Source organism: Hippopotamus amphibius, chromosome 2 (assembly GCF_030028045.1).
Source record: "Hippopotamus amphibius kiboko isolate mHipAmp2 chromosome 2, mHipAmp2.hap2, whole genome shotgun sequence".
Classification (NCBI taxonomy): Eukaryota; Metazoa; Chordata; class Mammalia; order Artiodactyla; family Hippopotamidae; genus Hippopotamus; species Hippopotamus amphibius.
Genome location: NC_080187.1, coordinates 228,178,144 through 228,192,523, shown reverse-complemented (window position 1 = coordinate 228,192,523; position 14,380 = coordinate 228,178,144). Strand labels below are relative to the sequence as shown.

General features: G+C 44.5%; 1 protein-coding gene across 1 annotated transcript in view; it reads left to right on the top strand.

Moving 5' to 3' along the window:
- The first annotated feature begins 10,613 nt into the window (after positions 1–10,613).
- The window catches only part of CDKL1 (cyclin dependent kinase like 1), a 51,629-nt gene continuing 47,862 nt past the window's right edge, over positions 10,614–14,380 (top strand). The window contains exon 1 of the mRNA XM_057723791.1: positions 10,614–10,893. Within this exon, the coding sequence (XP_057579774.1) occupies positions 10,726–10,893 (168 nt within the window). The 5' untranslated portion in view covers positions 10,614–10,725. The remainder of the gene's footprint in view (positions 10,894–14,380) is intronic.

The window sequence follows — 14,380 nt, the reverse complement described above, 5'->3', positions numbered from 1 at the left end:
CTGCTGGGCTTGGCATGGCTCCACGCTCCTTGGGTACTGAACCTTGTGAAGTCCATAAAGTTAATTTTCCAGACTAACTTTGACCTGGAATGAACTTCAGACAAGGTAGCTCTGGAGAAATTCACACTGACTTTCCCACCTCATTTAAAGATAATTTTTCAAATTTTCAAATACAAACACTCACCAAGAGAGACCATATTCTAGGCACTTAAACAAACCTGAAGACATCTGAAAGAACTTAAATCACACGAAGGAATTTCCCGAAAAGCAACAGAATTAAACTAGAAAAGAGTAACAGAAAGATACCTGCAAAATCTACTTAAAAAAAAAAAGTTGGAAATCAACACACAGTTCAAAACAATCCATGGGTCAACTAGGAAGCCATGTGGGAAATTAACAAATATTTTCAGCTGAATGAAAATGAAAATACAACATATCAAGATGTCTGGGATGCATTTAAAGTCATGCTTAGAGGAAAATTTATGGCATTAAAGGCTTAAATTAGAAAAGAAGAAAGATCTAAAATTAATGGTCTAAGCATTCAGCTTAAAAAACTAGCAAAAGCAGGGAAAGCTAAGCAAGGAGAAGAAAGAAAATAACATAGATGAAATCAATGAAGTTGAAAAACCACCAAGGAAATCAATTAAATCAAAAGCTGTTTCTTTTTAAAAATCAAAAAAAATTGATAATCCTTAGTCAAACTGATCAGGAAAAAGAAGGGGAAAAAAAAAAAAAAAACCTCAAATTACTAATATCAAAAATGACAGAGAGAACACTACTATATAAAGGATAATAATGTAATACTATTATATATGAACAACTTCATGCCCATAAATTTAAATATCTAGATGAAGTAGACAAATTTGTTGAAAGACCCAAACTACCAAAGCTCACTCAAGAAGAAATAGATATCCTAAATAGTCCTATATTTTAAAAAAGAAGTAGACTGTGTAATTAAAAACATTTCAACAATGAAAATTCCAGATGGCTCCACTAGAAAATTCTACCAAACATTTAAGGAATAAATAATACCAATTTAATATAAACTTCTTCAGAAGATAATGGAAAAGGAAATAGTTGCCAACTCGTTTTATGAGATCAGTATTACCTTGATACCCAAACCTGACAAAATAAAACTATAGATCAATATCTCTCAGAAACAATGTAAAAATCCTTAATAAAATATTATTAACAGGGGGTGAAGGGGAAACTGAGACGAAGCGAGAGAGTAGCACAGACATATATATACTACCAACTGTAAAATAGTCAGTGGGAAGTTGTTGTATAACAAAAGGAGTCCAACTCGAGGATGGAAGATGCCTTAGAGGACTGGGGCAGGGAGGGTGGGGGGGACTCGAGGGGGAGGAGTCAAGGAAGGGAGGGAATATGGGGATATGTGTATAAAAACAGATGATTGAACCTGGTGTACCCCCAAAAAAATAAAAAAAATAAAAAAAATAAAAATATTATTTACAAACTCAAGCAATGTATCGAAATGATACAATACCAAAACCAAGCTGGTTTTATCCCAGGAATGTAAGGTTGGTTCAACATTTTAAAATCAATCAAAGTAATTCACTATAACAATAGACTAAGCAAGAAAAATCAATTCTTTCCATAGATGCAGAAAAGTATTTGACAAAATTCACCATCCATTCATTAATAAAAACAAAACAAAAAATCACCTTTCAGCAAATTGCAATTAAAAAGAACTTTCGGAGGGGAAGAAAGATGGTGGCAAAGTAGAAGGACATGGAATGCATCCCTCTCCACAGATGCATCAGGAATATATCAAAAGACGCAATAGCTCCCACAGCGAACCAGCTGAACACCAGCAGAAGACCTCAGACACCAGAAAGGACTGCAAAGATCCCAACATAACTGGGACAAGCAACCTCTGAAGTCTGGACTACTCAATCAGAAGTCAAGTAGGAGGCTCTTCGGAGGGAGCACTGAATCCAGGATGCTAGACTACTAGGGAGTCCTCAGCCATAGGGAAGATTAACTGCAGAGAACTCTCACAGAGCCTTGTATCACAATCTAAGACCTGGCTTCATCGGACTGTCTACAACTGCCAGTGCTGGACACCTCACACCAAACTAGAAACAAGACAGGGACACAAACCCACCCATCAGCACACAGACTACCTAAAGCCATATTAACCTCACAGATACCCTAACACACACCACCTGACATGGCCCTGCTCATCAGAGAGAAAAGACACAGAGCCACACACTGGAAAGCAGACACCAGACCCCCCACCAGGAAGCCTACTCAAGACACTGGACAAACCCCACCACAGGGGGCAGAGGGCAGAAACAAGAGGAATTACTATTAGGCAGCATAGGGAAAGGAGACAGCAAATCCTATAAGTTAGACAAAATGAGAAGACAAAGAAACACCATGCAGACAAAGGAGCAGGAAAAAAACCCAGAAGACCAAATAAATGAAGAGGAACTAGGAAAACTGCCTGAAAAAGAATTCAGAGTAATGATAGTAAAGATGATACAAAATCTCAATAACAAAATAGAGAAAATACAAGAAACAGTTAATAAGGACTCAGAAGAACTAAAGAGCAAACAAACAGTAACAGACAACAAAATAACTGAAATTAAAAATACTCTATGGTATAAACAGCAGAATAACTGAGGCAGAAGAACGAATAAGTAAGTTGGAAGATAGAATGGGGGAAATAACTGCCACAAAGCAGGAAAACAAAAAATAGTAGAAGACTGTCTCAGAGACCTTGGTTACAACATTAAGCTCACCAACATTCGAATCATAGGCTTCCCAGAAGAAGAAGAAAACAAGAAAGGGTCTGAGAAAATATCTGAAGAGGTTATAGTGGAAAACTTCCCCAGCATGGGAAAGGAAATAATTAATCAAGTCCAAGAAGTGCAGAGAGTCCCATACAGAATAAATCCAAGGAGAAATACACCAAGGCACATATTAATCAAACTAACGAAAATTAAACACAAAGAAAAAATATTAAAAGCAGCAAGAGAAAAGCAACAAACAACATATAAGGGAAAACCCATAAGGACAACAGCTGATCTTTCTGCAGAAACTCTGCAGGCCAGAAGGGAGTGGCAGGATATACTGAATGTCCTGAGAGAGAAAAACCTACAGCCAAGAATACTCTACCCAGCAAGAATCTCATTCAGATTCGACAGAGAAATCAAAAGCTTTACAGACAAGCAAAAGTTAAGAGAATTCAGCACCACCTGTACGACAATTGCTTAAGGAACTTTTCTAAGTAGAAAACACAAGAGAAGGAAAACACCTACAAAAACAAACCCAGAACAATTAAGAAAATGGTAATTGGAACATACATGTCAATAATCACCTTAAATGTAAATGGATTAAATGCTCCAACCAAAAGACACAGACTGGCTGAATGGATACAAAAACAAGACCCTTACATATGATGTCTATAAGAAACTCACTTCAGACCAAAGGACACATATAGACTGAAAGTAAGGGGATGGAAAAAGATATTCCATGCAAATGGAAGTCAAAAGAAAGCTGGAGTAGCAATACTCATATCAGACAAATTAGACTTTAAAGACTATTACAAGAGACAAGGAAGGACACTGCATAATGATCAATGGATCCAATCAAGAAGAACATATAACAATTGTAAATACCTATGCCCCCAACATAGGATCACCTCAATACATAAGGCAAATGCTAATAGCCATAAAAGGGGAAATCGACAGGAACACAATAATAGTAGAAGACTTGAACACCCCACTTACATCAATGGACAGATCATCCAAACAGAAAATAAACAAGGACACACAAGCTTTAAATGACACATTAGACCATCTCGACTTAACTGATATTTATAGGACATTCCATCCAAAAACTACAGAAAACACTTTCTTCTCAAGTGCACATGGAACATTCTCCAGGATAGATCACATTTTGGGTCACAAATCAAGCCTCAGTAAATTCAAGAAATTTGAAATCATATCAAGCATCTTCTCTGACCACAATGCCATGAGACTAGGTATCAATTACAGGAAAAAAACTGTAAAAACTACAAACACATGGAGACTAAACAATACACTATTGAACAACCAAGAAATCATTGAAGAAATCAAAGAGGAAATCGAAAAATACCTAGAAACAAATGACAATGAAAACACAACAACCCAAAACCTATGGGATGCAGCAAAAGCAGTTCTAAGAGGGAAGTTTATAGCAATACAGTCCTACCTCAAGAAACAAGAAAAATCTCAAATAAACAACCTAACCGTACACCTAAAACAATTAGAGAAAGAACAAAAAAATCCCAAAGTGAGCAGAAGGAAAGAAATCATAAAAATCAGATCAGAAATAAATGAAAAAGAAAGGAAGGAAACAATAGCAAAGATCAATAAAACTAAAAGCTGGCTCTTTGAGAAGATGAGCAAAATTGATAAACCATTAGCCAGACTCATCAGGGAAAAAATGGAGAAGACGCTAATCAACAGAATTAGAAATGAAAAAGGAGAAGTAACAATGGACATCACAGAAATACAAAAGATCATGAGAGACTACTACAAGCAACTATATGCCAATAAACTGGATAACCTGGAAGAAATGGATTTCTTAGAAAAGTACAATCCTCCAAGACTGAACCAGGAAGAAATAGAACATATGAACAGACCAATCACAAGTACGGAAATTAAGACTGTGATTAAAGATCTCCCAACAAACAAAAGCCCAGGGCCAGATGCCTTCACAGGTGAATTCTATCAAACATTTAGAGAAGAGCTAACACCTATCCTTCTCAAACTCTTCCAAAATATAGCAGAAGGAGGAACACTCCCAAACTCATCCTACGAGGCCACCATCACCCCGATACCAAAACCAGGCAAAGATGTCACAAAAAAAGAAAATTACAGGCCAATATCACTGATGAATATAGATGCAAAAATCCTCAACAAAATACTAGCTAACAGAATCCAACAGCACATTAAAAAGATCACACACCATGATCAAGTGGGGTTTATCCCTGGGATGCAAGGATTCTTCAATATATGCAAATCAATCAATGTGATACATCATATTAACAAATTGAAGGATAAAAACCATATGATCATCTCAATAGATGCAGAAAAAGCTTTTGACAAAATTCAACATCCATTTATGATAAAAACTCTCCAGAAAATGGGCATAGAAGGAAATTACCTCAACATAATAAAAGCCATATATGAGAAACCAAAAGCCAACATTGTTCTAAATGGTGAAAAACTGAAAGCATTCCCTCTAAGAACAGGAACAAGACAAGGGTGTCCATTTTCACCATTATTATTCAACTTAGTTTTGGAAATTTTAGCTACAGCAATCAGAGAAGAAAATCAAATAAAAGGAATCCAAATTGGAAAAGAAGAAGTAAAATTGTCACTCTTTGCAGATGACATGATATTATACATAGAAAACCCTAAAGACTCTACCAGAAAACTGCTAGCACTAATCGATGAGTTTAGTCAAGTAGCAGGATACAAAATTAATGCACAGAAACCTCTTGCATTCCTATACACTAACAACGGAAGAGCAGAAAGAGAAATTAAGGAAACTCTCCCATTCACCATTGCAACAAAAAGAATAAAATACCTAGGAATAAACCTGCCTAAGGAGGCAAAAGACCTGTATGCAGAAAACTTTAAGACACTGATGAAAGAAATCAAAGACGACACAAACAGATGGAGAGACATATTGGAAGAATCAACATTGTGAAAATGACTATACTATCCAAAGCAATTTACAGATTCAATGCAATCCCTATCAAATTACCAATGGCATTTTTCACAGAACTAGAACAAGAAATCTTACGATGTGTATGGAAATGCAAAAGACCCCGAATAGCCAAAGCAATCTTGAGAAGGAAAAATGGAGTTGGTGGAATCAGGCTTCCTGACTTCAAATTATACTACATGGCCACAGTGATCAAGACAGTATGGTACTGCCACAAAAACAGAAAGGTAGATCAATGGAACGGAATAGAGAACCCAGAGGTAAACCCAAGCACATATGGGTACCTTATCTTTGACAAAGGAGGCAAGAATATACAATGAAAAAAAGGCAGGCTCTTCAATAAGTGATGCTGGAAAAATTGGACAGCAACATGGGAAAGAATGAAATTAGAACACTTCCTAACACCATACACAAAAATAAACTCCAAATGGATTAAAGACCTACATGTAAGGCCAGACACTATAAAACTCCTAGAGGAAAACATAGGTAGAACACTCTATGACATCCATCAAAGCAAGATCCTTTTTGACCCACCCCCTAGAATAATGGAAATAAAATCAAACATAAACAAATGGGACCTCATGAAACTTAAAAGCTTTTGCACAGCGAAAGAAACCATAAACAAGACAAGAAGACAACCCTCAGAATGGGAGAAAATACTTGCCAGCGAAGCAACGGACAAAGGATTAGTCTCCAAAATATACAAACAGCTCATGCAGGTTAATACCAAAAGAGCATATAACCCAATCAAAAAATGGGTGGAAGACCTAAATAGATATTTCTCCAAAGAAGATATGCAGATGGCCAACAAACACATGAAAAGATGCTCAACATCACTAATCATTAGAGAAATGCAAGTCAAAGCCCCAATGAGGTATCATCTCACACAGGTCAGAATAGCCATCATCAAAACATCTAGAAACAATAAATGTTGGAGAGGGTGTGGAGAAAAGGGAACCTTCCTGCACTGTTGGTGGGAATGTAAATTGATACAGCCACTATGGAGAACAGTATGGAGGTTCCTTAAAAAAAACTCAAAATAGAGCTACCATATGACCCAGCAATCCCACTACTGGGCATATACCCAGAGAAAACCATAATCCAAAAAGAAACATGTACCATAATGTTCATTGCAGCACTATTTACAATAGCCAGGACATGGAAGCAACCTAAATGCCCATCAACTGATGAATGGATAAAGAAGATGTGACACATACATACAATGGAATATCACTCAGCCATAAAAAGGAATGAAATGGAGCCATATGTAATGAGGTGAATGGACCTAGAGTCTGTCCTACAGAGTGAAGTAAGCCAGAAAAACAAATACCATATGCTAACATATTTATGGAATCTAAAAAAATGGTACTGATGAACCCAGTGACAGGGCAAAAATAAGGATGCAGATGCAGAGAATGGACTGGAGGACATGGGGTTGGGGGATGGGGCGAAGGGGAAGCTGGGATGAAGTGAGAGAGTAGCATAGACATAGATACACTACCAACTGTAAAATAGATAGCTAGTGGGAAGTTGCTGTATAACAAAGGGAGATCAGCTTGATGATGGGTGATGCCTCAGAGGGCCAGGACAGGGAGGGTGGGAGGGAGTCGCGGGAGGGAGGGGATATGGGGATATATGTATAAATAGAGTGGATTCACTTTGGTGTACCTCAAAAGCTGGCACAAGCGTGTAAAGCAATTATATTCCAATAAAGAGCCCCCCCCAAAAAAAAGTTTCTCAATCCAATAAATGGCTTCTGTGTTAGTTTTACATTGCTGTGTAACCACCCCAAAACATAAATATCAAACAATTATTCTCTCTCCGTTTCTGGAGGTTGGGAATCTAGGATGACTTGGCTAAGTACCTCTGAATCAAGGTCTCTCACAAGAGAGGACTTATGTTGTCAGCTGGGGCTACAGTCTCACCGGGTGACTCAGCAGAGCGGGGGCGGTGGTGAGGCGGTCCACTCCCAAGCTGCCTCAAGAGGTTGTTGGCAGGATGCAGTTCCTCACAGGACGCCGGAGGGAGTGCCTGTGTTCTCGGCCATTGGCCTCCTCAATTCCTTGCCGTAGGGCAGCTGACAACACGGCATCTGGCTTCCCTCCAAGGCAGGGAGCAAGGGCCACTCAAGGCGGAAATCACAGCGTCTTCGTAACCTAACCTCACGAGTGACACTGTGTGACTTTAAACATATGTGTTTCCTTGGACGCAAGTCACCAGGTCAAAGCTGCACTGAATGGAAGGGGAGTCTACAAGGGCATGAATGCCGTGAGGTTTTTCATGGGGTCGTTAAGGGCCCTCTCAGAGACTGCCCCCCGCAACCTCTGCAAAGAAATCCAGTTAGTGCAAGATACCCAATGGTGCAAGACTGAATGTCTTCCTCCTAAGGTCGGTAATAAGGACGTCTCCTCTCACCACTCCTATCTGACATTGTACTGGAGGGCCGACATACCAAGCACCATAAGGCAAGAAAAAGAAAGAAAAGGCATGCCCGTGAGGAAAGAACTAAAACTGTCCATCTTCGCAGGTGACAACATTGTCTACATAGAAAACCTCAAGGAATTTACAACATTCTTCCAGCTCTTGTGAGAAAACATCCAGATGGCAAGTTAGTATATGAAAAACTGCTCAGTATTAGTCATTAGGGAAATGCAAATTAAAACCACAAGAGCCCGTTACCCACCTCTTAGAACGGCTGAATCAAAAGAACTGAACACTGAGTGCTGGCAAAGATGCAGCGTAACTGGAACACTGCTGGCAGGAATGTAAAATGGTACAGCCACTTTGGAAAGCATTTCGGCAGTCACTTACAGTAGCATACACTTAACATATGACCCAGCAGACTCCGCCTAAGTATTATTTTCCCAAGAGAAATGAAAACATATGCTCACACAAAAGGCCATGCATGAATATTTACAGTGGCTTGGTTTATAATCACCGAAACGGGAAACAACTCAAATGTTCTTCAACCAGGAATGGATAAAAAATACCCACACAGTGGAATACTACTCGGTAATAAAAAGGAAAGAACTGCTGATAAATGCAACACAATGGATGAATCTCAAATATATTAATATTACATGAAAGCAGCTGAGCCTCAGAAGACTACCTAATGTATCATTCCATTTCCATGACCAACTGGAAGAGGCATAGCTACAGAGACAGAAAACACATCCGCGGTTGCCATTCGCAAACAATTTCTGGGAGGTTCACAGACCACCTGCAGCCCACCCCTGGACCCCATCTCGATGCCACTCCATCTTCAAGGCAGCCACCCATCTCTGTCCTCCCAGCTCCAGCTCCTCCCTGAACCCTACCCAGATTTGCATGTAGTGGCATTCTGCTTGGCACAGGTTGGTGCCTGTTTCATAGACGGTATGATTTTCTCTCCTCCGCTATAGCTTCCAGGGCCACAGCCATCCTCAAGGCTGGGCACACGGAATGGGATAGAGGATAAAGTCCTGAGGCAACCTGCCCAGCGGCAAATTACCTTATTTCGTGATGTTCCCTAGGGCCATTCACCTTCCATCACTGTGCTCAGGCCTGAGGCAGCAGGAGCGAACGAAAGACAGGCCGGCTCGGCTCTGTAAGCCCGCATCTCCCACATCGTAAGCCCAGCTCTCGTGGAGGTCAGGGGTCAAGGACTACCCCACCCCCCCCACAACCACTCCCAGGCTGGGGGGGGGAAGTGCAGACCCGAACCCATTTCAGTCATCATACTGCTCGCTTCCTCTCTCTCTCTCATTCATTCGTTCATCATGCATTCATTCGTTCCTGGCAGAGGCTGTTCTCAAGGACTTTAGTCTCGCAGAGAATACAGGGGCTTCATCTCAGTGATGCAGGGTGTGGCACCCGCGGCGTGGGGGGCGGGGGGGGCGTGGGGGGTGCCGGGGGGTTGGGGCTCCTAGCGCAGGCGTGGGGGGGGGTGGCGGCGTGGGGGGGGTGCTGTGGGGGGGGCGCGGTGGGGGGTGAAGTGCGGGTGGGGGTGCGGGTGCGGGGGGGGCGGGGGGTGGAGGTGGGGGTGGGGTGGGGTGCGGGGGGGCCCCTAGCGCAGGCGTCTTCCCCGCCGACTGCGCCCGAGCGGCGCTGCCCACGGCCCGCCGGGGTGTGCGGTCCCGCAGGCGCCTCTCCCGCCCGGGCCTGCGCGGCCCCGAGCACGGCGGCGGGGCCGGGAGGGGGGCCGGGAGCGGCGGCGCGTCCGCCTGGCCAGCCCGGGGCGCGGGCCGGTTCCCACCGGGGCCGCGGGCCCGGGGCGAGCAGCCGGGCGGGAGTCGGCGAGGCGGGAGCGGGGGGCCCCGCGGCCGCGGCGGCGCCCTGAGTCCTGTGGGGGGGGCCACGTGGCGCCGCTCGAGGCTACGCGGGCGGGCGGGAGGCCGGGGCCCGGGGGGAGGCCGGGCCGGGAGAGGGAGGGAGGCCAAGAGAGCGGGGGGGGGGGGGGGAGGCCGAGAGAGGGAGGGAGGCCGGGGGGGGGGCACGCTTGGTCCCGCTCCCCGCGGAGCCCCGGGCCCCCCGGCGGCGCGGGGTGGGGGCGCCGGGCAGGGCTCTCCGCGCCCCCGCGGGCCGCCGCGCGGTGTCTTCCCGCCGGGAGGGAGGTGCGCCCGGCTGTGGGCCCCGGGGGAGCCGCCCGCCCGCCCGCGCGCCGGCTCGCGTGTCCCGGCTCGGAGGAGCCCCCCGAGAGAAAGCCCGACGGTCTGACGGCTCGGTGCGGCACTCCTGAGGCCGACGGGCTGCGCGTCAGCTTGCAGGCCGCCTAGCAGACGCCTGAACCGGCCTCCCCGGGGGCGGCGGGCGGGGGCGTCCCAGGCCCGGGGGAGGGGGCGGGGGAGGGGGAGGGGGAGGGGGCGGGGGCGGGCGGGCGCCTCCCGCCGGGACCGGCCCCTGACCCAGGCCTGTCTCCTGCAGGGCGTTCACGCCAGCATTCTTTAAGTGCCGTTTTCAAACGATGTGAAGACCCATTTTAAGAGGATTGATGCTTCTGTGATGGAGAAATACGAAACACTTGGGAAAATTGGCGAAGGATCCTACGGAGTTGTTTTCAAATGCAAGAACAGGGACACGGGTCAGAGTGTGGCCATCAAGAGGTTTCTGGAATCGGAAGATGACCCTGTCATAAAGAAAATCGCCCTTCGAGAAATCCGCGTGCTCAAGGTAATGGGTTCTTTAACGTGGATTTTCAGGGACGAAAAAAAATTAAAGGGAGTCGTGTTAGGTGACATGAATGCCTTGAGACGGGGTCACATCCCCTTCCTTCACGGACTTTTGTCTTCCGTGACGCGAATGGGACATCTGCGCACGAGTCACCAACTATATAACGAATCAGAAAGTGGAGCTGTGGGTGCAGGGAGAGATGCTGTTCACGTTCAGACTTGACGTGGGATATTTTATTTTTCTTCCCAGTAGCTTCTTTCGCATGTCACCTGTAGATCTGGTTCTTCAAGAGCCAGCAAATTTGATAGTACAAGAACTTTCCATGATTCTTAAACTTCTAGACTAGCTTCTGTTGATGTTCTCGGTGCACGAAGAGAATTAATCATGCACCTGTTTTCAAAGTGCTAGGAAGCTGACAGCTTTTCATTATGCCTCACATTTATTTACTGCTGAGCTTCATAATGTCTGTAGAAGGATTTTTGTCAAAGAAGTGAAATGATTGCTTTAAAAATGTTCATTAATTAACTCTTGGAGACCGTGATGTTTAGGCCAGGGGTGTTGTTTATTACAAGCTGGAAGTATTTTTTTTCCTGGAATGGAAACGAAGAAGGAAAGTATTTCTCCTTCGTTTCTGCATTTCTTTGAAGATGAAACCCAAATCCTACCTTATGTAGAATGCGACCTGTAATGAACACATTGGGGATTAACTTTCAACAGATGAACTTTCTCTGTAGGGGCTGGTTTTAAGCAGTGAGGGCTTCTGTGTTCTGACAAGTGTCCAACAAGGGAAGCGCAACCTCATGGCAGCTCCATGGAACATCCAGGAGATTTTCTCTTACCTTTGCTTCTCCGTTTTCCGCAGGCCTCTCTCCAAATCTTCTTCTCCCCATGAGTTGAGTGTGTGGGGTTATCTCTGGATAAGGACCCCGAATGGGAAGTAGTGGGCTTTGGATACATTAAAATGGGTGGATAATAGGATGACTTTCTCAATTTGGATCTAGGACATTCTTTACCAGCTGGATGTTCTGAGACGACACTTCCAAAGCGCCTGTGCGGTGCTCCCCTAGGGAAGAGTGAGACCAGCAGTGTTTGCCCCTCCCTCCTCCTGGACGCCCTGCCCTCCCCACTCTCTCCACAGGGAGAGGGCTTCACTGTTCCTCTGGGGCCCATGGGCGTGTTTCACTTTCTCAGGCCTTCCCTAGGGGAGAAGTTGATGATTGTATTTCAAAGGGTCTGTTTACTCCAAAGAAAAGCCGCAGTCTGTTTCTAGTGGAGAGAGGCTCTTTTTTTCTGATTCTGAAGGTCACCTGCACGCGCCTCTCTGAAACTTCTCACCTACTCTTTAGCAAGACAGTGTTTACAAGTTTAGTCCCTGAATTAATTCAGCTCCTCCAGGATGGGGACCTTGCCTCTGGATCTCTGTATCAGCCACTTGGCATGTAATACCAATAAATGTGATCGTCGGATTGAATAAAAGATGTTAATAACATAAGCTCTTAGGCAGGGTAGGTGTTGCCAATAAATTAGGAAGTCAGATGTGTTCTCTTGAGTAACTGCATATTGATGTCCTCTGAAGGATGCAGCTGTGTGCACAGGCGCCTGATTTCAAAGCTCACAGCGCTCCATTCTCCAAAACCAAGCGCCCGGCTGTAGACTCCCCTGATCTGTGTGAGGTGATAGGACTAGATTATCTCTAGAGCCTGTCCCTTCAATCACTTTTCAGAATTCTGTGATGTTCCCTACACATGATACGTGCTTAAATGTCTGCTGAATAAATGAACTGAGGGTTTGTTAAATGAAGGCATATTTTCTCCACTGATTTATTCAGTAACTATTTGTGGAGCCCCGTTGTACCTAAAACAGTGTTTCCATGCAGCTGTACATCCTGTCTTTCAGATGCTTGACTGGTGGAAGATGAAGTTCCCCTCCGCTGTTACACCCAGTGGACTGGGTTCCTAGCGGGCAGGGCCTGTGTCATTCACCTCGTGTCCCCACGCCTGGCATGAAGCCTTTGAATAAAGTGTTTGGAGGCTTGCTTGAGCTAGACTTTGAAATGTTTAGGGAGGCCTGGAGTGAGAGCTGAGGCACTCAGGGCAGACAGTCTGTCCTAGGGAAAAAAGAGGTGCACAGGTGGAAAGCAGTATGTTGAGGGAACGCAAGTAATAACCCCTGAGTCTTAGCCAGCATGCCTGCTGGGTGCTGACAGGCCTGGGAGAAAAGAGAAGGAACGGAAGCCGGCGTCCATTAGGAGGGGGTGTGAGCAGTTTCCTGGCCTATAAGTCTGGCGCCAGGATACGTGATGGTTAGCACCTAGCTGCGCCTTGGTCCCACATGGCCTTCGGGGTTTGGAGCCTGCCTTGGGGACATGTGGTCGTCCCAGAGAACAGGAAACTGGTGAGGTCCAGGCTAGTGTTTTAGGGCCCCATCAGAGCTGCATTCAGGGCAGAGCTCCAGGGCTCAGGGAGGGGAATACTGAACCGGAGCCCAGCACAGCTCCGCAGGCCCAGGTTCAGGGGCTCGGGGGCTCAGTGAGTGTGAGTTTCTAGGAGCTTCCTTGCGCACCCCTTACAGAGCTGGGGCTGTTAATGACCCCTGCTAAGGTCAGGAACCAGGAAGACTGAGGCTGAAGGTACCTCAGTGACCTTAGCAGGTGAGAACAGGCAAGCGCTGAGCCCCAGACTGCTCTTATCATGATAAGGAAAGCAAGAAAGGTGGATTAAGAACAGATGTAGAAGGCTTCGAATGCCAGGCTGAGGAGTTTGGCTTTCGCCTGAAAAGAGGGAAGCCAGCCAAGATTTTTTATTAGAAAGTTATCATTTACAGACTTTGAATTTCATGGAACAATAAAATTTCAAAAAAAAAAAATTTTTTTTTTTTTACAGATTGGGTGGTCAGCATTGTAAGAGACTAGTTTATCACCATCACTTCATAAACAAAAGGATGTTTTAATATTTTTTAAAAACTACAAAAGACACAATTTTAGGAAAAAAGCAGTCTTCCTGAGAGAGTAGTTGACAGCTAAAACAGCATCCCTATATATATACATTTCTCTGGTGTGTGAGAGTGTAAGAGTGTGTGTGTGTGTCTGTGTGAGAGAGAGAGAGAGCATTGCCCTTACCTTGTTTATTTCACCGTCCATCGATGAAAATGAAGATGACATTTGTTTTGTGCAGCCTAAATCTCATGAAAGTTAGCACTATGCCTGGGAACAACAAGACTCCCCAGATCAGATGATGTCCTAATCATAGGATCAAATACTAATACTACAGAAGAACTGAATGATCCCTTGGATTCTATATCTATAATAGAATTTGACATTGTCAGAGAATTGCTTGTATGTTTTTTTAAACCATTTATTTAACTATTTAAAGCAACTCCCAAGAGTTGCTTTTGGACTATTTTAAAAATTACATTGTTCCCGTTAAGCAGATAAGATCATGGGAGCGAATTGTCCAGCAGTCAATTGCGTAATTATTACAGCGGCGCA